This window comes from Lithobates pipiens, unplaced genomic scaffold, assembly GCF_037356315.1.
Source record: "Lithobates pipiens isolate NorthernLeopardFrog02 unplaced genomic scaffold, aLitPip1_a1.2 Scaffold_13, whole genome shotgun sequence".
In the NCBI taxonomy this organism is placed as follows: domain Eukaryota; kingdom Metazoa; phylum Chordata; class Amphibia; order Anura; family Ranidae; genus Lithobates; species Lithobates pipiens.
Genome location: NW_027507718.1, coordinates 196,571,519 through 196,599,360, shown reverse-complemented (window position 1 = coordinate 196,599,360; position 27,842 = coordinate 196,571,519). Strand labels below are relative to the sequence as shown.

At 40.7% G+C, this 27,842-nt stretch overlaps 1 protein-coding gene across 1 annotated transcript in view; it reads right to left on the bottom strand.

The window, feature by feature from the left end:
- FRAS1 (Fraser extracellular matrix complex subunit 1) overlaps window positions 1–27,842 on the bottom strand; it is a 708,831-nt gene that overhangs the window by 238,119 nt on the left and 442,870 nt on the right. Inside the window, exons 24-26 of the mRNA XM_077476089.1 lie at window positions 20,356–20,496; window positions 16,486–16,626; window positions 14,641–14,781 (exon numbers count right to left, since the gene is read on the bottom strand). Coding sequence (XP_077332215.1) covers window positions 14,641–14,781; window positions 16,486–16,626; window positions 20,356–20,496 — 423 coding nt within the window. The remainder of the gene's footprint in view (window positions 1–14,640; window positions 14,782–16,485; window positions 16,627–20,355; window positions 20,497–27,842) is intronic.

Below are 27,842 nucleotides of genomic sequence, written 5' to 3'. Positions count from 1 at the left end.
GTGCATAGTATATATATATATATATATATATATATATACACACAGTGGGGATGGAAAGTATTCAGACCCCTTTAAATTTCTCACTCTTTGTTATATTGCAGCCATTTGCTAAAATCATTTAAGTTAATTATTTTTTTTTCCCCTCAATGTACACAGCACCCCATATTGACAGAAAAACACTGAATTGTTGACATTTTTGCAGATTTAATAAAAAAGTAAAACTGAAATATCACATGGTCCTAAGTATTCAGACCCTTAGCTGTGACACTCATATATTTAACTCAGGTGCTGTCCATTTCTTCTGATCATCCTCGAGATGGTTCTACACCTTCATTTGAGTCCAGCTGTGTTTGATTATACTGATTGGACTTGATTAGGAAAGCCACACACCTGTCTATATAAGACCTTACAGCTAACAGTGCATGTCAGAGCGAATGAGAATCATGAGGTCAAAGGAACTGCCTGATGAGCTCAGAGAATTGTGGCAAGGCACATATCTGGCCAAGGTTACAAAAAAATTCTCCTGCACTTAAGGTTCCTAAGAGCACAGTGGCCTCCATAATCCTTAAATGGAAGACGTTTGGGATGACCAGAACCCTTTGTAGAGCTGACTGTCTGGCCAAACTGAGCTATCGAGGGAGAAGAGCCTTGGTGAGAGAGGTAAAGAAGAACCCAAAGATCACTGTGGCTGAGCTCCAGAGATACAGTCGGGAGATGGGAGAAAGTTGTAGAAAGTCAACCATCACTACAGCCCTCCACCAGTCAGGGCTTTATGGCAGAGAGGCCCGATGGAAGCCTCTCCTCAGTGCAAGACACATGAAAGCCTGCATGGCGTTTGCTAAAAAACGCCTGAAGGACTCCAAGATGGTAAGAAATAAGATTCTTTGGTCTGATGAGACCAAGATAGAACTTTTTGGCTTTAATTCTAAGCGGTATGTATGGCGAAACCAGGCACTGCTCATCACCTGTCCAATACAGTCCCAACAGTGAAGCATGGTGGTGGCAGCATCATGCTGTGTGGGTGTTTTTCAGCTGCAGGGAAAAGACGACTGGTTACAATCGAGGGAAAGATGAATGCGGCCAATTACAGGGATATCCTGGACGAAAACCTTCACCAGAGTGCTCAGGACCTCAGACTGGGCCAAAGGTTTACCTTCCAACAAGACAATGACCGTAAGCACACAGCTAAAATAATGAAGGAGTGGCTTCACAACAACTCCGTGACTGTTCTTGAATGGCCCAGCCAGAGCCCTGAATTAAACACAATTGAGCATCTCTGGAGAGACCTAAAAATGGCTGTCCACCAATGTTTATAATCCAACCTGACAGAACTGGAGAGGATATGCAAGGAGAAATGGCCGAGGATCCTTAAATGCAGGTGTGAAAAACTTTTTGCCTCTCTCCCAAAAAGACTCATAGCTGTATTACATCAAAAGGGTGATTCTACTAAATACTAAGCAAAGGGTCTGAATACTTAGGACCATGTGATATTTCAGTCTTTCTTTTCTTATAAATCTGCAAAAATTTCAACAATTCTGTGTTTTTCTGTCAATATGGGGTGCTGTGTGTACATTAATGAGGAAAAAATGAACTTAAATGATTTTAGAAAATGGCTGCAATATAACAAAGAGTGAAAAATGTAAGGGGGTCTGAATACTTTCCGTCCCCACTGTGTATGTATATATATATATATATATATATATATATATATATATATATATATATATATATATACATACTTACAATTCACGGATAAGTGATTTATGGATCTGTATTATTAATCATGTTTTTCTGAATTCTGTATTTTAAATTGTGTATAATAATTGTCTATATATGATTGGATTATTTACAATATATCATGTTTTTTAACCAAAGTTTATTGACATTATTAACTTGATTGTCATAAATAAAAAATCAAATGACTTATACAAATAAGGCAACATCATTAATTTAGTGACAGGCCTCATTTAAAGTCCAGTTTTCTCTTTACTTATCTCATAGTTGTGTCAGGTCACCTTATCTTCTGGTATTGTCCAATTAGGGCTTTCCCGGTGACTTGCCACATCATTATCAATTAACATATCACTTATAAATTAATCATAAAATATCTCTATACACCAATATTGAGCTGTCTAACATTACATTTATTAATCTGTAACACATATATTTACACAAGTATGCCCCTATCTGGCACATGTCGTTAGAATACAGAGGTTGTTTTCAGTCCAGAGTGAGCCTATTCTGCATGGAGGGTGTTGTCAAGTTGATTTTTGGTCCTGGGGCTGCGATGCAGGGCAGTCGTTTCCCCCTCCTCCTCATCTCATCTCATCTCCCCCCTCACCCTAATCTCCCCCATCCCTTGGATTCTGGGTGGTGTAAACTGTCCAATAACAATAAACACAGGTCAGGCGTATTCAAACTACACATCAGTAAACAGTCTTATCAGCAGGGAGGGTCTGCTGGAGGAGTCCCCCCCCCCCCCCACATAGACATACATCGCATAATATTAACTTAACTTTTTTCCCAAGGCTGACAGACACAAGAGAACAATTGAATACAACCACACCCAAAGTGACTCCCGTCTCAGTGACACTTGGAGCAAACACTTGTAGGGCTGGTGCTGGGGAACAGTAGGGAAATCAGGGGAAGTAGGTTCCCCCATTTTTGGCATATAAAGACATCTGGATTATTGGCTATTCCTCTTGATCCAGGTGATGGCGGCTGAGGTAACCTGCTTTTCAGTTGTCAATTCCTGGGATTTGGACCGCAGAGATCACTGGATAGTGAGATTCTGTCCAAGAGAAGATCTGGTTTGCTTCTTTCAAGGCAGCCAGATTCCTGGTGCCCCCTTGATGGTTGATGTCTGCCACTGCTATGGCATTGTTTCTACTGCGCCCTTATTGGGTGCACATTCAAAAGAGGGGTCCGGTGCTGAATGGCCAGCCTAACTGCTCTGAACTCCAAGGTATTGAAGGGGAGCTTGGCTTCCCCCAATGACCATGTTCCTTTGACTATTAGAGATTGGAACACCCCTCCTCAGCCTGAGAATTGCCTCTGTTATGATAACTTTCTAGTGATAGGGAATTCCTTGCTTGCCTAGACAGAAGTAATGGAGCCTGAAAGAAGGTGCATGCTTTTCCCAGTCTGACAAAATGTTTTGTTGGAGAGTTCTTTAATGGAACTGGGCAAATGGTACTGCTTTGAAGGAGGCTACCATTAGTCCTAGAACTCTCATGGAGAATCTCAATGTGGGATATCTCTTAGATCTCAATTCTTAAAGTGGTTGTAAACCCTTACAAACCACTTTGACCTACAGGTAAGCCTAGATTAAGGCTTACCTGTAGGTCCAAGAAATATCTCCTAAACCTATACGGTTTAGGAGATATTTACCTGAAGACAGGCACCGCTGTCTACGGCTCATGCGCCGTAGACAGCGACGCGCAGGCGCACTGAGCGTGGCATTTCCAACAATGGATCTGCCGCGCGTGTCGGCTCCCGTGCGCATGCGCAGGAGTGACGTCATCGCGGCTCCGCCGAATGACAGCGGCGGAGCTGCGAGACGCCACCAGCAAGATGGATGCGGCGGACTACAGGGGACAGCGGCGACTTCGCTGGCTCCTGTGTCAGGTAAGTGACACATAATGGGCTACTATGCGATGCATAGTAGTCCATTATGCTTTGCCTTTGCAGGGAATGAAAGAGGAAGTAAACTCATCAGAGTTTACTTCCTCTTTAGGCTTGTGCTCTTAGAGAAATAACTTTTCTTTCTGGTACAAAGACTTTTGCTTGGAATGTGTCTAGGACCAGACCCAAGTATCCCAGTTGTAAGAAAGATGGGATAGCAAACTTGTTGAAACTGATCACTCAGTTGAAGGCCTGGAGTATCTAAATTGTCTTATGGACATTTTCTGATAGCCAGAAGGGAGGAGTCTTTCAGATGAAGGTTGTTGAGCCTGTGGCGTAGATGCCCTGAGCCCTGAGCAGGAAAAGCAGAAGGGCTAAGACATTTGTAAACACTCTGGAAGCAGAGGATAGTCTAACGAGCAATGCAACAAACTGGAGGTGCCCGAGTGCCAATGTAAAGCACAGGAAGTGTTGCTGAGGTGGGAAAATGTCCTTCTGTGCCTACTTCCTCTAGGACTGGCATATCGGGATTTGAGTGTGGTTGAGAAAAACGAGTAGGACAGGAGACGTTGTGATTTTTGCGGAATGGATTGAGCTAGAAGATCTGTCAGGATGCTCCCACCGGCAGACAGTCTTATCCTCCCAGAAGACCTAGACATAGAAACCGGGCTGTGGCGCATTGATGTGCGCAAGCGCGAACAAGAGCGCAAACAGAAGCCGTCGCACACCCCCATGCGTGACAGCGCTTACGCGCGCTAGCGCTGGCGCCAACCTGCCTATTTAAGTTCAGCCAACACCTTGCCTGGTGCTGCTTTGTCTTCAGCTTCCGAGTATCCTGTCCTCTGTGAACCTGTGTCCTGATTACCTGTTACCTACCCGGCTCGTCTGACCATCCTTGAACTCTGCCTGTACCGACCTTGGCTCGTCCTGTGACCTATCTCCTGTCTCGTCCCTGGCACCTGCACCTCTGATCCAGTTTGACTTGGCTTGCTTTCTGACTACGATTCTGCCTGAACTTTGTACCCGATTCTGCCTGCTGTGTATGACCCTGCCTATTTGACCCTGCTCCTTGCTGCTGCCATCTGCACCTGCTGCCACCTGTTGGTCTCCTGCTGAACCTCTCCAGTGTCTCCACCAACACTTCTGGGACTATCGCTCAGCTGCCACCAAAGACTTCCTGGCACTCGTGCGGCTCTGCCCTCCGATGCCTCCTGTCTACTCTATCAGGGACCCTGAGTCAGAGTGGTAAGGGAGGCCTTGCTCGTCCATTCAGGCTCCTCTACCAGGTATGTGATAGGATCTCTCATTATAGCTGTATTCAAGTGTTAGTAAACCAAGGACCCTGCATTCACTGTATCTGGTCTCCCACAGAACATGTAAATGCAATTATCCTAGTAAATATAAACTGCTCATTAGCAATTAGAGCATTCATGTGACTTCTATCAGTGTCCAGCCAACTACTTGTTAAAGCTTGCAGGAGAAGTTTTCTGAGTGTCCTTTGAGACTGCAAGACCCCCGACCCACTGTCTGCACAGTGCTGATTTGACCTATGCTTATCACATCCTCCCAAGAACTCACCCAAGGACTCTAAATAAAGTCCAGGCTTTGCCAGTCATGGTGGCCATGTTCCTGAATGAGACTTCAGAGATTGGGCTTTATAGTGATGGACCAGGGCCCTGGACCTGTGTAGCACCCTGCAGCTAACTCAAAGTGTTGCACCTAGTGCCAAGATGAGCCCCCATGCAGGATCCAGGGCTTGAAGCAACATTACAGGCCATCCCAACTGCATGGGGTCTGGGTATGGCTCCCAAGGCTTTTCTGAGATTGAGCTGATCAACGTACACTGCTTCGATGTTGGCATTAAAAGACACTGAGGGCTTGATTGAAGAATTGGAAGAAAAAATAATATAGAAAAATTATAACCCAAGTTAAGCAAGGGTGATATTCTATGTGAAGGAGAAAAGGTCCATCCTTCAGACATTAGCTCTAAACTGAGGAACTGGAGTATGGTAGGGTTATAAGGGAGGTCCTAGGGGGTGTGTCCACTAAAGCTCTGCCAGTGTCCAATCATCTGAAGGTACATGTCTATAACCCATGGTGTACAAGTATTCTACATACAGTGGTGTGAAAAAGTGTTTGCCCCCTTCCTCATTTCCTGTTCCTTTGCATGTTTGTCACACTTAAGTGTTTCGGAACATCAAACCAATTTAAACAATAGTCAAGGACAACACAAGTAAACACAAAATGCAATTTGTAAATGAAGGTGTTTATTATTAAAGGTGAAAAAAAATCCAAACCATCATGGCCCTGTGTGAAAAAATGATTGCCCCCCTTGTTAAAACATACTATAACTGTGGTTGTCCACACCTGAGTTCAATTTCTATAGCCACACCCAGGCCTGATTATTGCCACACCTGTTCACAATCAAGGCATCACTTAAATAGGAGCTGCTTGACACAGTAAGGTCCACCAGAAGATCCTTAAAAGCTACACATTATGCAGAGACCCAAAGAAATTCAGGAACAATTGAGAAAGAAAGTAATTGAGATCTATCAGTCTGGAAAGGGTTATAAAGCCATTTCCAAAGCTTTGGGAATCCAGCGAACCACAGTGAGAGCCATTATCCACAAATGGCGAAGACATGGAACAGTGGTGAACCTTCCCAGGAGTGGCCGGCCGCCCAAAATTACCCCAATTACGACTCATCCAAGAGGTCACAAAAGACCCCACAACAACGTCCAAGGAACTGCAGGCCTCACTTGCCTCAGTTAAGGTCAGCGTTCATGCCTCCACCATCAGGAAAAGACTGGGCAAAAATGGCCTGCATGGCAGAGTTCCAAGGAGAAAACCACTGCTGAGCAAAAAGAACATCAAAGCTCGTCTCAATTTCTCCACAACACATCTTGATGATCCCCAAGACTTTTGGGACAACATTCAGTGGACCGATGAGACAAAAGTGGAACTCTTTGGAAGGTGTGTGTCCAAGTATATCTGGCGTAGAAGGAACACTGCATTTCATAAAAAGAACATTATACCAACAGTAAAATATGGTGGTGGTAGTGTGATGGTCTGGGGCTGTTTTGCTGCTTCAGGACCTGGAAGACTTGCCGTGATAAAAGGAACTATGAATTCTGCTGTCTACCAAGAGATCCTGAAGGAGAATGTCCGACCATCTGTTCGTGTACTCAAGCTGAAACGAACTTGGGTTCTGCAGCAGGACAATGATCCTAAACACACCAGCAAGTCCATCACCGAATGGCTGAAGAAAAACAAAATGAAGACTTTGGAGTGGCCTAGCCAAAGTCCTGACCTGAATCTTATTGAGATGTTGTGGTATGACCTTAAAAAGGCCGTTCATGCTCGAAAACCCTCTAATGTAACTGAATTAGGACAATTCTGCAAAGATGAGTGGGCCAAAATTCCTCCAGGACGCTGTAAAAGCCTCATTGCACGTTATCGCAAACGCTTGGTTGCAGTTGTTGCTGCTAAGGGTGGCCCAACCAGTTATTAGGTTTAGGGGGCAATCACTTTTTCACACAGGGCCATGATGGTTTGGATTTTTTTTCACCTTTAATAATAAACACCTTCATTTACAAATTGCATTTTGTGTTTACTTGTGTTGTCCTTGACTATTGTTTAAATTGGTTTGATGTTCCGAAACACTTAAGTGTGACAAACATGCAAAGGAACAGGAAATGAGGAAGGGGGCAAACACTTTTTCACGCCACTGTATGTCCTGTGCAATTACGATAGCATGATTTATTTCAATGCTACCAATGCTATAGCTAAATGATTCATATACATTTTTAAGGACATTTTAGCTTCAGAAATGTCTTGTTCTTTGGTTCCTTACATTATGTTTATTTTACAATACACGATTGTATAGCATACACCAACAATTGTTACTTATATGTTTAAATGAATGTATTCTATACCTTTTATTTAACTTGCTTGGATTTTTGCAAATGCTTTAAAGGGGTTGTAAACCTTTTGTGTTTTTTCACCTCAATGCATTCTATGCATTGAGATGAAAAACCTCTTGTAATTCACCAGCCCCCCAGAGCCCCCCTTTTACTTACCTGAGCCCAATCATTCTTGCCCTGGGGATGAGCACACGTGCTCCAGCCAGTGTCTTGGGTCCTGACTGGATAGATTCATAACAGCGCAGCCATTTGCTCCCGCTGCTGTCAATTAAATCCAATGACGTGGGAGCCGGGGACAAAGCCGAGTCCCGCTGTCTGTGTCATTGGACACAGCAGCAGGACACGTAAGCACACCCGCACGCGTGCATCGAGGAAGAGTACTTCTCCGACGGGGCACTTGAGAAGAGGAGGAGCTAGGAGTACCACTGAGGGACCCCAGAAGAGGAAGATCAGGGCCACTCTGTGCATAACCAACTGCACAGAGGAGATAAGTATGACATGTTTGTTTTTTAAAAAAGTATTGAAAAAAATCAAGGTTGTATGTTAAGTAACATGGCTTATGCTCAAATGTTGGCAAGCATCTTTTATCAATATACTTTAAGCTTCATTTCACATAAAGACTTTTTTTTGTATGATACATGCCTCCTCCAATGGCACAACTATATCAGTGTAATTAAATCATTCAATATGCAATTGATTCATACATAATATAATTTGATGTATGCTCAAAACAGATCTGACCACTCAGGGATCATTATTGTATAATAAATGAGAACTCAATAAAGATGAAAAGCTAATAACTGCATGTAAAGATGTTTCCCTTGAATTCTGCTTAATGCTACCGCCATTCCCACATTATTCATACGCTAGACACTGTGGAATTTCTGGCATAGATTCCCCTACAGATTAATATTTTATGTGGTAGGAATACTTTTGTGGAAGGATGTGATGGCCTATTTATATTTTCACCTTTTCTTACAGTGAATTACCTCTCATCCATTATCACGGTCATATTTATTTAAGAGGATTTCATTCCAATAAGGAAAACTGATTTTTTTTAAATTACCAGAACATCAAAATCAATGTTACCAGCAATCTGGATGTAAAAGAGTTAACTCTATTTAACCAGCTCCGGAAGGTTCACCCCCCTTCACGACAAGGCCATTTCTTGAAATACAGCACTTTGTTACTTTAAATGACAACTGGATGGTCGTGTGACACTGTACCCAAATAAAATAAATGTACTTTTTCCCTATAAATAAAGATTTCTTTTGGTGGTATTTGATCACCGCAGCGTTTTTTTTGTGTGCTATCAACAAAAAAAGGCAGACAATATAAAAGAACATTATTTTTTACTTTCTGCTATAAAACACATCCAATATTTTTTTTTTATCTAATTTCTTCATGAATTTAGGCCAATATATAATCTGCTACATGATTTTGGTAAATAAAATCACAATTAGTATATATTGATTGGTTTGCGCAAAAGTTATAGCGTCTACAAACTATGGGATGGATTTATGGAATTTTTTATTTTTTTACTAGTAATGGCGGCAATCAGTGACTTATAGTGGGACTGCTTAGCAGAAACACAGGATCACTACCTTCCCTCTCTGACAGAATGGCGATCTCCCTTGTGTACATAGGCAGATCGGCGTTTTGTCTCTCTTGGAAAGGATCAGCGGGTCCCGTACTGTGTCCAATCACAGCAGGAGTGGGTCACCGGTGGCGCTTGCCCCAGACTCAGAAGTGCAAAATCATGTACCTGTACATGATTTTTCACAGGAGAGCCGCCTTGCCACTGTATATGTACTATATATGGTCGGTAAGTGGTTAAAGCAGACCCACAAAAAATATAAGCCATATACCTAACTGGAAAAAATATGTACCATGGGGATAATTTTTGGATCCCCCGCAGATCTTGTAAGTTTTCCCACTTACAAAGAAATATATAATTGTTATCATAGGTGTATTATAAATAATAGAGACAAAACACCAATCAAAAATCCAGAAAAGACACGATACAAATGTTATAAATGGAGTTGCAGTTCAGTTAGTAAAATAAGTATTTGATCCCCAAGCAAAACATGGCTTACTACTTGGTGGAGAAACCCTTGTTGGCAAGCACAGAAGTAAGACATTTCTTGTAGATGGTTACCAGGTGTACGTACAGGGGTAATCAGGGTTGCATTTACATTCTGGGCCCCATGCTTCAGGGGGCCTGTGTGGCCCCCCTGTATGCTTGAATAGGAGGAGCGGTGGGGCGACTGCATATAGAGAAATCGATCTCTCCATTTTCCTCCTGCAGCCGCTGAATGTCTGTGGGAGGGAGGGAATGGACTCTGTCCATTCATACTGTAACTGAAACATTCCTATGCTTCAGTTTGTGAATAAAAGTGAAGCTCTCTACAGAGCTATTCCTGTCCATTCATTCTGTGCAGCTGAGTCTGCAGAGAAGGAGATTGAAGGCTGTGTCTTAAAAGTGGAACATCAGAGGTCTGTTAAGACCCTAATATCTTGCCAAACCCCAATCGGGCTCCTATTTTTTTTTTTTTTTTTAACTCCCGGTAATAAAACAAATAATATTGCAAAAAAAAAAAAAAAAAAACGACTGACACCAGTGGCAGAACTACCAGGGTCACAAAGGTCCCACAGGCGTTAGGGGGGGCCCTTCATGGTTTCTTGCGCCAGGGCCCTGAAGATTCTAGTTTCGCCACTGAGTACAGGCTATGCTGGATCAAGCACATAATTATTATTTAATGGCAGTCAAATGATTGTACCTAAGCTGGGGTATTATCACTCTGATGCAGGCAGGCCTCTCTTTCAGTGATCAGATTGTAGTACTGTAACTCTGTAGTAGTTCATAAGGTTTTAAGCAGGTGTAGGGAGCTTATTTGTGTGAGACATTTGATAATAAAGCTAAGGAATGCAGAGACACCAGGACTGACATCATTGTAATATCTCTGTGCCAGCATCAAAGTCCAGAAATAGACGCAGACCCTGAATGATGCCTGAACAAAGATGGAGCTGGAGTATCAGGGGAAGCACTATGAGCTCTGAGAAATAAATAAAGGACTGACAATGATTTTGGTGTTTAGTTTGTAAATATGTATGTAGAGGGAAGCAGCCATCTTACAGATGTAAGTTCTTGCTCCAGCATAGTAATAATAACTCAAAACAAGTCCCTACTAAAACTTGCTGTAGTTTTCCTTTAAGTTCTTTCTCCCAGAAGTAACTAATACACTTCAATATTCCCAATGCAAATATGGTCATTGGTATTCTTTTCATCTATGTTACAGATCCTCACTTCAGAGAAGCATTGGTATTCCAAGTTTGCTGTTCTATGTGATTTTAAAGTCATAAGACCTGAAATGCACATTAATTAAAACTTTACCAAAGAAATTCCTATGAAAGGTAGCTGTTACAGAATTTTTAGGATATCTGCACTTTTAATCGTATAAAAATAGAAAAGTTGAACGGTATTTTGATTAATGTTGAACAAAGTGAATATGTGTTAGTCAACATTTTCAAACCAATTATGAAATAAAAACAAACAAATTACTGAGGTTCTAATACTTTCCGTCTTACACAAAACAAAAATGTTTGTATGTAGGTAGGCTTCAATTGAATTATGATAAACTATTTATGGTTCAATTTACCCAAAAGTATTTGTTAAATGCTGTCATTGACCTTCAGGAAATCATCACTGTCAGCCAACAAGAGGTTCCTGCTGAGTCCTATTGCTGTCACATGGTGCTTTGAACATTGTTACACTTTGATTCTTGAATAGAACTTGGAAAGCCAATATCTTATCAGTGTTGTGTGAATAAGGAAAGGTTGCCTTTTGCAGATGTAATCTTTTTTGACAGCTATATGCAGATTTTCATGTGCTGACATACAGTGAGGGAAACAAATATTTGATCCCCTGCTGATTTTGTACATTTGCCAACTGACAAAAAAATGATCAGTCTATAATTTTAATGGTAGGTTTATTTTAACAGTGAGAGACAGAACAACTAAAATATCCAGAAAAAAACGCATTTCAAAAAAGTTATAAATTGATTTGCATTTTAACCACTTTCAGACCAGACCATTTTGCTGGCTTAAGACCAGACCACTTTTTGCGATTCAGCACCGCGTCGTTTTAACTGACAATTGCGCGGTTGTGCAACGTGGCTCCAAAACAAAATTGATGTCCCTTTTTTCCCACAAATAGAGCTTACCGTATATACTCGAGTATAAGCCGAGATTTTCAGCCTCTTTTTTGAGGCTGAAAGTGCCCCCCTCGGCTTATACTCGAGTCATCGCTGTCTGCCCGCTCGATCAGCGTGTCGAGCAGACAGACAGCGGCCATTCTATAATTCAAAAGCCGCGCATCCGGCTCCGCCTTCGCCTGTGATAGGCGGAACACTGAATTTCCCAGCAGCCTGTGTTCCGCCTATCACGGACATCGTATCATCCTCGTACTACGGACGAGGATGATACGATGTCCGTGATAGGCGGAACACAGGCTGCTGGGAAATTCAGTGTTCCGCCTATCACAGGCGAAGGCGGAGGCGCGGCTTTTGAATTTTACAATGGCCGCCGAGGCGCCGACGAAGAGGGCACGGGACGGAGGCAAGGCACGGCACGGGACGGGACGGGACGGAGGCAAGGCAAGGCACGACACGGGACGGAGGCAAGGCACGGCACGGGACGGAGGCAAGGAGGCAAGGCACGGGACGGAGGCTCGGGACAAAGGCTCGGGACACAGGTAGGCTGGACACACACACACACACACACACACACACACACACACACACACACACACACACACACGGATGGAGACACACACACACACAGGGATGGATGGATACACACACACACAGGGATGGATGGATGGATGGAGACACACACACACAGGGATGGATGGATGGAGACACACACACACAGGGATGGATGGATGGATGGATGGAGACACACACACACAGGGATGGATGGATGGATGGACACACACACACACAGGGATGGATGGACGGACACACAGGGATGGACGGACACACAGGGATGGACGGACACACAGGGATGGACGGACACACACACAGGGATGGACAGGCATGTCTCACCCTCGGCTTATACACGAGTCAATAAGTTTGCCAGTTTTTTTGGGGGTAAATTGGGGGCCTCGGCTTATATTCGGGTCGGCCTATACTCGAGTATATACGGTACTTTTGGTGGTATTTGATCACCCCTACGGGTTTTATTTTTTGTGCTATAAACAAAAATAGAGCAACACTTTTGAAAAAAACGCATTTTTTTTTACTTTTTGGTATAATAAATATCCCCCAAAAATATCTAAAAAAATCATTTTTTTTCCTCAGTTTAGGCCGATACGTATGCTTCTACATATTTTTGATAAAAAAAATCGCAATAAGCGATTATTGATTGGTTTGCACAAAATTTATAGCGTTTACAAAATAGGGGATCGTTTTATGGCATTTTTATTAATAATTTTGTTTTTTTACTAGTAATGCCAGCGATCAGTGATTTTTGACACATTTTTGGGACCATTGTCATTTATACAGCAATCAGTGCTATACAAATGCACTGATTCCTGTTTAAATTACACTGGCAGTGAAGGGGTTAACCAGGGGGTGGCAGTGTAGGGGTTAAGTGTGTCCTAGGGGCGTGTTACTTACTGTGGGGGGCTGGGCTGTGTGTTAGTGAACGCTGATTTCTGCTCCATTCACATGGAGCAGAGATTAGTGTCACTTGTTGCTAGGCAGAACGGGGAGATGCTGTGTACACACTGTGCACATGTACATAAGTATTCACAGCCTATGCCATGGCACTCAAAATTGAGCTCAGGTGCATCCTGTTTCCACTGATCATCCTTGAGATGTTTCTACAACTTGATTGGAGTCCACCTGCAGTAAATTCAGTTGATTGGACATAATTTGGAAAGGCAAACACCTGTCTATATAAGGTTCCACAGTTAACAGTGTATGCCAGAGCACAAACCAAGCCATAAAGTACAAGGAATTGTCTGTAAACCTCAGAGACAGGACTGTATTGAGGCACAGATCTGGGGAAGGGTACAGCAAAATGTATGCAGCACTGAAGGTCCCAATGAGCACAGTGGCCTCCATCATCCCTAAATGGAAGAAGTTTGGAACCACCAGGACTCTTCCTAGAGCAGCCACCCAGCCAAACGGAGAGAAGGGTCTTAGTCAGGGAGTTGACCAAGAACCCACTGGTCACTCTGACAGAATTCCAGCATTTCTCTGTGGAGAATGGAGAACCTTAGAGAAAAACAACCATCTGTGCAGCACGCCACCAATCCAGCACTCTGGACCTTAGACTGGGGCGAAGGTTCATCTTCCAACAGGACAATGACCCTAAGCACACAGCCAAGATAACAAAGGAGTGGTTATGGGACAATTTTGTGAATGTCCTTGAGTGGCCCAGCCAGAGCCCAGACTTGAACCCGATTGAACATCTCTGGAGAGTTCTGAAATTGTCTGTGCACCGACGCTTCTCATCCAATCTGATGGAACTTGAGAGGTTCTGCAAATAAGATGGGAGAAACTGTCTAAAAATAGGTGTGACAAGCTTGTGGCCGCTTTCCTTAAAAATACTTGAGGCTGTAATTGGTGCCAAAGGGGCTTTAACAAAGCATTGCGCAAAGGCTGTGAATACTTATGTACATGTATTTTTTGCTTTGTTTTTTTTTTTTGCAAAGATTTCAAACTTCTTTCACATTGCCATTATGGGGTACTGTTTGTAGAATTTTGAGGAAAATAATGAATTTAATCCATTTTGGAATAAAGTTGTAACATACCAAAATGTGGAAAAAGTGAAGCGCTGTGAATTCTTTCCAGATCCACTGTATATAAGTAGCTCAAAGTTTTCATCACTACATACCATTGATAAAAGCTGACATTATGGTTCTGCTCCAATATAGACCAACCTTGCTCTAGCGTAATGACCTTCCCCTAGCTTAATAACAGTAATGCCATATCAAGTGTGTATAAATCATGCTACTGAAAGACATTGTATATACTATAATAAAAATATTTGTGTACTAAATAAATGTGAAAATTTAGCTCCTCACCTTCACATCTTCTGGTTCTAGAATTTCCCAGAAAATTATTCCCACAGTGAGGCACACAATGGTGATTCTTTAGAAATGTCTGTCTGTCACAGATTTTACATTGCAGTGACTGATCACATTCAAGACATCCAGAAGGGCAGGCTGTAAAATAAAGATACTTTAGTAATACCCATTTATCACATTGAGCTCTATTCAAAAATCTTTAACACATTGAGAAGGCCCTTTATTTTAGCCATGTGGCTGTAATTTTCAAATCTTAAAACTACTGTCACGTTTAAAAAAAAAAAAAGTATCCTTATCTTGGTTTGTTAATGTTGTAAATTGTTCATATGATTTTACTAACAAAAACACAAATCAAAATAGCAAACACACCACCCTTTTTTATTGGTAGGTGTTAAAAGAAACCCTGACATATTTACCTGTCTTGTATAAAACGTGACAAAATGTATAGATACTGGTCATTAATCTCTGCTGAATGGGGAGGACTAGCGTTCAGACACAGCAGTATAGTGTGTTGCCAGTCCTCTTTTTCGGTTAGGAGAACATGACAAACAAAGAATGGGCTGGAAGGACGGCTAGAGAGTAAGGCCGCGTACACACGGACGGACTGTTCGCCCAACTTTGTTTGTCAAACAGTTTGAGCGGACAGTCCGCTCAAAATTAGCATGGATGGACTTGACCACACACGACGAACGAACAGTCCGCTGAAACTTGCGCGATGACGTGAACGGCACGTACGACGGGACGAGAAATACGACTTCCAATACACTGCAATGCAACCTTCGCCGTGTAAATCCTTTCTGAGCATGCGCGGAACTTAGTTTGACGAACAAGCCTACACACGGGCGGACTGTCCGCTCAAACCAAGTTTCAGCGGACAGTTTTACGGGATTTCCGAAAAACTTTGTTCGTCAGACTGTCCGCTGAAACTGTCCGCTGAAGCCCACACACGAGCGGACTGTCCGCTGAAACACTGTTCAGCGGACAAAGTTGGGCGAACAGTCCGCCCGTGTGTACGCGGCCTAAGGAACGGTTGTGTTTTTCACTATGGGAGTTGGGCATATGCTGTATGTACAATAAAAGCTTCCCAATTTTTACATTATGTATTTAGTTTATATTATCCATTTCATTTTATCTGTCTGATCTGGGTATTATGGTGTTATAATTAAAGCATTTACATTCATTAACAGTCTAGTATAAAAGTACCTAAAATGTGTCTTTGGGATAAGTAGCTTAAGCTGGCTATAAATGTATTTTGGTCAAGGATTGGTCCATTTAAAGATAAACCTTAGGCATAAAAATGATGCTGCTGACACTGCAAGTAATTCTTTTCACCAGCAGAGATGTTCCATCTTATTGAAAGATCACTGTCCAATCTAGCTATCTTTAAAGAAGGTAGGGAAATGCACATATGCTGCTTCAAACTTTTTGGTGAATTATAGGAGTACAGTGGGGGTCCCAATGCAGTTATAGACAGGCAATACATCTCAGGAAGATATCTTCCCTGTGTATGCCAATTCTCAGTGAATAACAATTTGATCATGCATTTCTTTGGGGTCACCAATCCACTTTCCATCAGGCAAGCTACATGTGGGTTAAATGCTCACTCTGTGCTTGAGTGTTTTTTTTTTTCTGTTCTCCCCCACTTCCTCCCATTTCCAAAAACAAATAGTAGGTAAACTTTCTATCATAACTGGCTTAGAACAAAATCTCTGTAACTGCAAGAAGTAAATTAGGTTGCTAGTTCCGTGGAGGCAGGGATTTATATGAGTGATTTATGGTCTTCATAAATTACTACAGAATACATCAGCACTATATATGTAGATAAAATAAAGGTGTACTTACCAAGGCATCTACGATCAGAGTGTGACACAACATGGTGCTTTCCACATTCAGTAACACACTGTCCATCAAGCAGGTAGAACGGGGCCTCACATTGACTACAATGACTGGAATTAGTGCATAACAGGCAGTGTTCTGCACACTCTGTAATAAAAAAAAAAGAACATTCTCTTGACCTCCAGAAGATTTACCCCCCTTCATGACCAGGCCATTGTTTGCGATACGGCACTGCGTTACTTTAATTGACAATTGAGCAGTCATGCAACGCTGTACCCAAATTAAATGTAATTAATTTTTTCCCCACCAATAAAGCTTTCTTTTGGTGGTATTTGATCACCACTGGGTTTTTTTTTTGTTTTTTTTGCGCTATAAACAAAAAAGACTGACAACTTTGAAAAAAACAAAACAATATTTTTTACTTTCCGCTATAAAATGTACCAAATAAAAAAATGTAAAAAATCTAATTTCTTCAAGAATTTAGGGCAATATGTATTCTGCTATATATTTCTGGTAAAAAAATCACAATAAGCGTATATTGATTTGTTTGCGCAAAAGTTATAATGTCTACAAACTATAGGATATATACTGGAATATTTATTTCTGATACTAGTAACTAGACTGCAATATTGTGGTGGACAGTCTGACACTCACACGTTTGACACTTTGTGGGAACCAGTGACACCAATACAGTGATCAGTGAATGAATGAATGAATGAAATAGCGCACAATGAGAACTGAATCGCCTCTAGTGTTTTAGTGTTAAAAATATGCACTGTCACTGTACTAATTACATGACTAATGACAATGGCTGGGAAGGGGTTACACATCTAAAGAGATCAAACGATCAAAGGGTTAAATGTGTGTCTATACTGAATGGAAATATTGACAATGGGCTTTATAGGCACCACGATACACAACATTAACAACATTGAATATCTATTATTACATGATTTAAAAAGTTAATTAACAATGCTAAAACATTTCTCATTCACAATGTAGTAGTTGCCTAGATGGCGCAAATCACACTACCAGATACACTAACATTGATAATCTATATACTCATCAAAAAAAAAAAAACGTTCTGGGTAATGTATTTGATCATTTTCCCACCATTCACCACGCTAGGTGGTCCAGGAGCGGCGGAGTGCTGATGCAGGTGTCCCTCTATACAGTGACCTTATGCAACCACTTTACCAGTAAAGGAACCAAATCTAGTTGGGCTGCACAATGCACTACATGTCTTCCTCTGACTGGATGAGGGGGAGTGGCAGGTGAATGATATCACTCATTCAGAAAATACAAAGCTTTCTGTGACTGGCTGGCAGAACACAGCAGTGTATACTGTATGTAGCTGAGTTATACAAATTGTATACAGATAGTGAAAGTCGATCCTTCATTTGGATCAGCTTGGTCCAAACAAACTATTTTAAACTGCAGAAAGCTGGCGTTAGGCTTTAATAATGAACTTCTCATGCATGCTCTGTAAAATATTTTTTGTATTGTTATATCAGTTAAGTGCAAGAAAATACCTGCCGGTCTTGACATATAGTACATCCAAAATTGGTGTTATCTCAAGGAGCCCAATTAGTCCCCCCAGTTCTTATGGGAATATAGAAAAAAACAGCCTGTATGTTATGAGGAATAGGACAGGGGGGAAAGTTTGAGTAGTATAGCAAAACACAACTGGTCAGGGCTGACACTATTCAGTCGACAAAAACAACCGAAAATGTTGTTACTGTATATCTGTTTGATAAGTGCAACAAAATTCCTGTGGGTCTCATCAGAAATCCAAAACCTGTGTAGACTCCCTGTGTTATTCCAAGTAGCCCAATTAGCGCCCAAATGTCCAGGTCAACCTTTGCATCGGGGGCCCACAAGCTGCAAGCTACACCTCTGCCTGTTGTGGCAGCTTGTAAGAGATTTGGATCACTGCTCTCATACATAATGCTACCTCCATGGTCTCTAACTTTTGCTTTCTGAGCAGCGCTGTTGATTGGGGTAGTGTTCAGGTGAACATGGCTGACCTCTGGAGGTCCAGGCTGCTGCACTGTGTGAGAACAGTCATATGACTCTCCTATGTGCTGCCAGCACAGGATATTTTAACCCTTACCGCAGTACTTAACAGCTGAAACAAGGACCCTGACATGTTTTCAATTTGCATTTTTAAATATATGTTTACAATTTATATGAATCTTTTTATTATGCAATATACAATTTCAAGGACTATGTTTATCATATGGACACACAGCCACATAAAAAAAATAAAAATCAGCACATGATTATTATTATAATGCATATGGGATATACTTAGAACTAACAAGAAGAACAACTTAGGGAGGAGGCCAGAATGAAGCAGAGCTAAAGCATATTAAAAAATGATGAATCTACCAAGAGACAATAGTAACATGAGGAGGATGTTAAGATGAATGAAAATAACAGGGAAGGAGAGAAGAAATTAGATTTAAGATGACAGTGGAATGCATTAATATTTATATAGGAGATGCTGATGACCTGATTATCTCATGGCTAAGGAGGAAATAAGGAAAAGAAGTACACTGTAAAAGGTCATCAATGAGGAGTTAATAAATAATGGATTGTCAGTCAGCCAAGGTTATATCTGCGGGAGGTAAAAACGTCTGTGAATCTAGTAATTCATGTTTATTTCCAGAATGGGAGCATCATTACTTCTCTGCGCAGTAAATAAATGTATGCAAATTCAATTTTCAGTACGTTAGCTATACAAATGGAGTTGCTCTGGCAGTCAGTTATACATACAGGAATGAAGAGGAGGCCGTGAAATGTGGCACTTGCTGTCGAGAATAGTGGTATATATAAAAAAAAATGAAAGCCTTCTGCGGTGCAGCTGACTATAACCATATCATTGTTTGGTAATGTACTCTGTTTTACAATGTCCAAATGTGGGGATTTGGACAGATGTAAGTTTGTCAAATATAGTGTGTAAGGGTAGAGAAGATGGTATATGGGCATACTTTAAAGTTAACCTGTGCTATATCCATGCAAGTTTACTTAAAGTGGAACTGAAGGATGGGGGTTCAGCAGGACCACTTCCTTTAGTGTGCAAATATGTATGGCATACTTGCGCACTATTGCAAACTCACCACTCAGTTTGCTGTTCTCCAAAGACAATTTGAAACGTCCCCTCCCCACTCAACAGCCCACACCACTGCCATTTTCACAGAAAATCTGCCATTGTTTTCCTTTTTACAGTAATGAAACAACTCCTGCATAAGTGTGATGGAGCTGCATTATCCCATCACTAGGCTCTATTATTCGAAATGTTACAGATCCTAAGAGCAATGCCTTCCTTGTGCATGGGCTACAGCAAGTGTCGGTATTAAAAAATCCTAGTAAAAGGAAAAATACATTTTTCAGCCCCCCCACTGTTTATACTGTACTCAAGTTATGTTTGCTCCCCCTGCTGACCCACTCAGTCACTGGAGAAAAGCAAAAAAGAAAAAGAAAAAAAAAAACTATGTAAGTCAGTCTGGTGGGAGCTTATACAAAGTCAAGGGCATTTCTCCCATCACCATGACATTGAGTGAATGTGCAAGTCGATACAGAGAGTCACGTGTTCCCCCATACCCAAACTATTGGATATTGTTTCAATGCACTGCATTGCTGTCCTCTTCTGAAAATGCTAATTGTCTGTCTTTGTCTTCAATAAATTATCTCACTGGCCTTTAACAAAAATTTAGCAATAATAGATCAGAATGAAATGTCAGAAAATGGCAGCTTCTATATTTTTCTAAGTTTTAATTGTTAGAGGTAGAAAAATTCTTATATCATTTTACAAACCTGTAGTTTGGTTGGTTCACTATGCTCACAAATTACAAAGCACACATAAAAAAGTACCTCTGCAGGTGTCCCGATGCTTGTAGTAGGTGGGTGGACAATGCTCAACACAAGCTCCATTATGAAGAACGTAGTGCTCCATACACTGAAGGCAATCAGTGTTCAAAGGGCCCTTGCAAGCATTGCAGCTCCAATCACACTCTGCATAAATAAAGGAAATATTAGTTAACAATGTGAAAAGCTAAATATATATCAAAAGAATCAATCACTGTATCCAAGGGGATAGGCACACTGCATATATTCATAAATGAGTGTGTGCCAAAATTATTTCATACCTTGACATTGAATTATGCCTCTGACATGTTTTGTTTGGCAGTAAATCTTACATCTCAAACCCTTACAAGAGTTGCTCTGGGGCAGATAAGGGGACTGACTGAAAATGAATCCATAGGGAAACTTAAAGATTAAAGTGTAAAGCCCACTTAGAAAGAAAGACAACTGCTGATATTATATATTCTTTTTTAGACGTTATCTTTTCCAGGATATGCTTATGGATTACAGTACATTTACACAAATAAAACATGTTTCTTACTTGAGGTTTATGTATTTTTTGGACTTGCCCTGTGGTGGACTATGCATGATTTGCAGTTACAGTAAAGTTAGAGATACTACAGCAGCCCTTTTGTCTGTTTGTATAGGGCATGCGTTTGTTAAAGTGTCACTAAACTGACAAAATAAGAAAAAAAAAATTTAATAAATGCTGTATTACATGCTGTTCAGATTCATTTTCTGTATTCTGCAAAAAATTTGGTTGATCCTGCTGGTCTCTATCTCCACATTCTGCTCATGTCCCTTTTCATGCCATCTAGGTATTTTGCAGCTGTTTAGGCAACTCTGCACATGCTCAGTTTTTTCTATGCTGAGCATTTCTTCCCTATTACATCTGAGCAGCCCATATGACCATCGAGTCACACATGTGGGCATACTGTATATACAGTGGTAAATGACAGCCCTCCTCCCCCATGCCCAGTAACCAGCTAAACACAATGGGGGCAGGATATTACATCTTGGTTCACCTCCCTCTTATTCTAAGACACAGGAAGGAGAGGCGAGAGACAGCCTGTGACTGGCATAAATCCGCTCACATGTTTTTTCCACAAAATAATAAAGATTTGATTTCAAATATATATTTATATACCAACTTAAAACAGTTTATTGATATTATTTATTTATTTTTACTCTGTATTCCAAAGGCTGCTTTTTTTTTTTTCAACATGACCAGCAGCAGAGGACTAGAAACTCCTCTTGCTTATGTTTCTCTGCAGACAGGCTGGGAAAGATCTGGGTGTGACAGCTGTGTATCAATTAGGAAAAGGGTCATTAAAATGTTTTTTTTTTAATAACATAATCACCATGGCATTATCAACATACAGAAATAGAAGGGACAATGTAAATTAAACAGTGAGTGTTTAGTATCACTTTAACAGATTGCCTCTGGCAATCAGTAAAATCTGAAAATATGGGCAGTGCCAGAAGGTCACAGCAAACTGAAGAAAATAGAAAAAGCGAAAAAAAAACTTTAAAAAACTAAAAAGTGCCTTAAGATAAACCTTTATTTGTAAATAGATCATTAAATGGTTATCTGCATTAAAATAAGCTTCTTAAATTAAACATATAACTTCCTTTAACTGAGCAAGCACCTAGAGACCCTTAAAACCAGGGATGGAGGATGATGCAGCGGTATCATTGGAGACCACAGTCGTGGGCTCCTATGAGGCATTGTTTCACTTAGTGTTCTATGGGTGCCGGGCCCTTTATCCCCTCAATTGGTCTATGAGACCTGATAGAGCGTGGGAAGTAAGCAGGAGAGCTGAAATTAAGGACAGAGTAGTGTCCCCATATATGCCATTGTGGAATAATCCTCAGCTGATCCAGTTCTTTGTCTACCCTGACCCAATTATTTTGAGGAAGTATGGGATAAAGACAGTGGGTTCTGTAGTTGGGAAATGGGTGCTCCTGACATTTGATGTACTCAAACGCCGATATCAGCTCCCTAATGCACATCTATTTCACTATCTTCAGCATAAGCAGGCTTTTTATATTTGGATATTCCAGTCTATGTGTGAAGGTTGGAGATTTGGAATTCTTACGTAGAGATAAAGATCTTGCCAAAGCCCTATCCACTACTTATAAACCCCCATTCATAGATACCACCAAGTATGTCCTCTTGTCGCACTGTATGGTTGTCAGACTTCCCACAGCTACACGGTGATGACTGGGACAATGTTTGGAGTACCACCCTCTTCCAGACTAGTGCCAGCAAGAGATCAATTTATACAATTTAAATTTCTCCATAAAAATGTTTTATACCTACGCCCCCCCCCCCCCCTTGCTAAACTTGCAAAGATCTTTCCCACACATTCTTCGAACTGTTGGATGTGTACACATATTTTGGCATTGCACACCTATCCAAATCATAATTCTGTCATGGAAAAAATTGGTGCCTTCCACCATCATGTTCTGGAAGGCATCAGTAAATAATGCATTACCGTTGAACAAAGCTACATATCTTAGTGGAGGTGTACCATCTAAATTTGAAAAGGTTTGGGGTGGTTTGATTAATGACAATTCCACTGCTTCGGATAAATTGTAGATTAAAGTTTCCTGCTGAGGGCAAAGTACTGGTCATTTGAGGGCCCTAGTGAGCACCTGGTAAAATTGCTATTGGTATTTTTGGGAGTGTTGTGATTGAAATTGAACGTGCCTATTATGTGCTCTGTAGTAATTTCTTTGAATGAGTTTGTCACAAATGATATATGGGAGCTGCATTATTCACTGGTGCTGATGCATTGTAGTGCTGACTGTTGACTGTCTTTAAGTTTGTAACTTTATATGGAAATGGAAATAAAAAGAATCCCCCCCCCCCCACAAAAAAATAAATAAAAAATGGGCGGAACAACATAGACTGCTAGACTTCCTGCAGCCCTTTAAAAAATATTTAAAACAAAAATAATAGAAATTCATTTTTTTTGGGACTTTCTCCCTTTATTTTCACCTCGTAATGCTTCAAATAACAAACTTTCTGTCCCTGGGAGCCAATGCTCACACCTTCAGTGTATCTAAGGAGGGAGCATTTTGTCACACAGGCTAGACTTCAAGCATGTCTACCTCTGTTCATCCCTATAACACTGTCTATGCTTTCTATTCATCTCTCAAGAAGTGCAAGGACACTGAATTCTGGCAAGATCAACTGGCATTTTCTATACTTGCTAAAAATTTAAATAAATACACCAGTACATAATTAGTAGGTCAGCTGTACCTTTAAAGCCCAGCTACAATCAGTATAAATGTCCTGTTATAGCAGTTGTGCAGTATGTCTAAATGTCACTGCATAGTCAAACAGACAACAGATTTTGACTATGCTGCCCAGTGCACCCCATAATCTAACAGATCTGGTCAGACTACAGCTGGGTTCACAATTGTGTAGCTCTGTGAGCCGTGTTTTGTGTGAGCATGGCAGCCCATTCATTGGACTGCTATGTCTTCAGAAAATGCATGAAAAGTGTCCCTGCACCTTTTTCCACCACAGAAAACACAAATGCAGTGCGGTCCCAAGTGCAGGGAAAATGTGCTGCGTGGGGGTGCCATTAGGATTAATGGCAACCCCGCGCATCTCTCACAGAAGCGTATTTTTCTCTACGGGCAGTTGCGACTGCTTGAACAGGTGCGGACCCGAAGCAGCAAACACCCATAAGTGTGAACCTAGCCTACAAGTCTTTTTGAGGATACATCCAATGAGAGGTGAAGCTTATACTTATTTAGGCTGGGCATCTCAGCCTTGAACTAGCCACCATCCTGTGCTTAACATTTTAGGTGGTTGACATATGGGTATTGTAGTTATCTGTTGCTAGTGCACATCATAGAACTGATGTAAGTCTCTGAACTGAAGATTTTTCACTGCAGAGGATCTCAGCACTGTAGCAGCAGTGGAGGAAGTGTAGTTATACTGCCCTTTGCAAGTGAATTTGTCCCAGAGCTTAGTGAATAAAGTGAAGCTCTGCTGATTTCCATCATCTAATCATGTTATAGCAAAAATAAAAAAAAATTGTTTTTTTTAAGTTTCACTGCATGTGATTGGTTATTCTTTGCAAAGAATACATTCTGGGGAAAATGTCCTTGCAAAGCAAATCAACCCCATAGTGTGCATACCTGTTCCAAGTTAGTGGTTCAAAAAATAGCAATTCTATTGAATCAGCCATATTAGTACAATTTTATGGGGGTAAAGCTCAGCTGTGACAGCCTACACATTCCCATAGGATAGGTTTCTTTCAGGTTCTGTAGCAAAATAATTTTCATATTTTAACAATTATTGTTCCCTTATTATTCACAAAACAATTAAAAGAGTACATTAGGAAAAACATGTGGAAGGTTTGTCTATGTGTTGTTTCTATGTGGTGTGTATGTACTAGATAAACTGTATACCAGTAAGCATACAGAGAATTGCTAATACTGTGATATAATGGAAGCCAACGTTCTGAAAATATATATTCTTTACTTAGAAATTATACTGCATGCCGTATAATGCAAACCACTATTACTGCAATGCCACTGTCAATGTTGTATATAATGTGGCAAGGATTAAGTGTAGAACCATACACCATTAAGAACCAGAACCATACAGATACCATTAAGTGTATCCACATACAAGAAAACAACTCTGTTAACTGGGGAAATTACTCAAATTAGTTCTTTCATTGGTGAATTAATTTACAATAAACCAGTTGTTTTATTTCTGTAAGATGAAGAAAAGGGGGGCATGGAAAACACAAATAACATTAATATTTTAGAAGAAAACTAAATTCAAGTAAATTTTTTATTATTACAAGAAAACAAAAACAAGAGAAATGTAATGTTTACTCCTGGGCATCGCCCTCCATTTTACTCCAGGAATAAGCCTGTTCTAAGTAGTCCTCAATAACAGCACATAAGAGAATTCAGAAGGCAAATTTAGCAGATACAACATTCCAGAATTTGACACAAATAGACAAGTTCATACGGTGCCCAACATAAACTTATACCAACTATCCTTGTGTTTTCGATAAAAGTTTTCATTCATATGGAGTGACACATGGTAAAGAGCAGCATTTTTTATAATAACCCAGCAGTCTCATAAAGCAGTCTTTCAGGAAACACAACACTCTTTCTTGTAACATAACAATCTCTTGTGACGCTGGCAGTCTGCTGTAACCTAGAAATTGCATTCTAATCTAACTGACGTTTTTTGAGTTATACATCAAATGTATTTGGAAAGCTTTAAACTCCAGCCAAAACATATTCAGCTTTGGCTAGAGCAGGGAACAGATAGAGCCTCTGTCAGGTTCTTATTCCTAGCAATAGAGATCTGAGAAAGCAGTCGCTGCTATCACACAGTGGCCTCAAAAAGTACACCACGATATACTGTATGGAAATCCCCTACACATAATAAATTAATTTGAATGAAGTAGGGTTTTTCCATTTCAAAATACAGTAAAAGTCAAAACAGATTTTTGCTAAGGTGTCTCCAGATCACATAATACAATCATAAAAGTGCCAACTGTCTTAAACTCCTAATCTTAGTGGTTCTCAACCTTAGTGGGACCAGGGCAAAGTAATTTCTTCCAAACCCTTCCATGTCCCAATAGTAAAAAAAACAGGAATTTGACTTGTAAATTCCCTATCTTGGAGTACAGTACAGGATACTGTCAGAGTATTCATACACCAAGTGATGGGACACCAGAAAACCTTTGGAGGACACACCCCCTGGGTGCCTCTCTTATATCCCTAGTCTAGAAGGGTGGGCAAAAATGAGGCAAACAGAACTGTACTAAATGAGGCAAACAAAACTGTACCAAAAGCCGCAAACCACAAGGGCCAAGAAACCATACCTCAGACTGCCTCTTTGATAACCCTGCAGCCAAAACTTGAAACAGCAGAAGATTGAACCTCAACCTGGTAAAACTTTGAAAAATAATGAACAAAAGACCAGGTGGGCATTTTTCTGGAGGAAGCTTTTATTGCATTTAGCAAAGTAGGAATTGCAAACTCAAAAACATCGCTATCCTTTAAGACCTGGGTTTCAACAGCCATACCGTTAAAGCCAGAGACTGAGAAGCAGGAAAACAGGAGATAGCAGATCTGGTTTGTTGGGAAGACCCCAAGGGTTATCTTCTAGAAATCTGAGTATGTCTGTATACCAGATTCTTCTGGGCCATGTTGGTGTATTTTGTAGGGATTTCCTATCACTTCCTATCTTTGCCATGGGACAGGAAGTGAAAGGAAATGTCCCAATGTGTCCCATGGAAAAAATAAAACTGACAGAGGGTTGTAACTATCCTTTGCTCCTTTACTCTATCCAAAATGTGATCCTAATACTGTCAGGTTAGGAAGTGAAATTTTAAAATGCTAAATAAATGAAGTCCTGGCCAAATGCCTCAAGTTGGGCTTACAGGCAAATTATAATGCACTTAACTGCATTTGTAAAATAGCTGTATATACTGTATATGTATCATAACTTGGATTCACATTCTAGAAGATGCATTGCTGCATATATAACAGGCAATGCCAGAACTAGAGGCCTAAAGTCTGATTTGTACAGACTATATAGGTGTTTATAGTACATTTTAAAACTAAGATGCATGCAGTATTCCTTATTTTACAGCTAGAATAAAACTATGCTTGAAAAGGACCATGAACATATCTGATGTGAAGGAAAATTACAGTCGATAAATGTTCTGTGTAAATTAAGCACAAGTAAACTTTTACCAAATCCCAGTCTAAAGTGTCGGTTAATTTCAGTTTGTATGGTCCTTGTAACACTGCATGTTTTTTAGCTCTCTTTATAGAGTCACATGGGAAATAACTGCAATCATATTCAATAAAGATTTGCAACTTGCTCTAGCAGACTACTAACACTCTGCAAATGACACAAAGCAGGCACAAAGTGGAGCGTCCCAGTCGTGCAAGGCTCTTGCAATTAAAATCTCACTATGTGAGTGTAGTTAACCATCACTGCTAAAAATAATCCCAGGAAATTCAGACTGAACATGTAATAGAAAAAAAATCAGATGTCCTTTTCCATAAAATCCTTGTGTGAAAACTATCGGTAGACCTAAGAATACAATCTAGTAAATGTATATGTGAACCTCAACTTTGCTCTAAAAATAGAGTTTAGCCATGCCTCTCCAAATATCTCGAGTCCTTAATTGGTCTCTTCAGGCAGAGAAACATACCTATTAACCATTGGTGGCTGGTGCTCAAAATTTTTGGGGGAGTGCAAACAAACTGAAAAAATACTGACCCCCCCATCAATTGCAGCCTCCCTGTGCCCATCAAATACAGCCATTGTGCAGCCACTTGTGCCAATCAAATGCTGCCACTTGTGTCCAGTATATGCAGTAACTTGTGCCCAGTATATGCAGCCACTTGTGCCAATCAAATGCAGCCACCTGTGCCCATCAGATGCAGCCACTTGTGCCCCATCAAATGCAGCCACTTGTCCCTTCAAATGC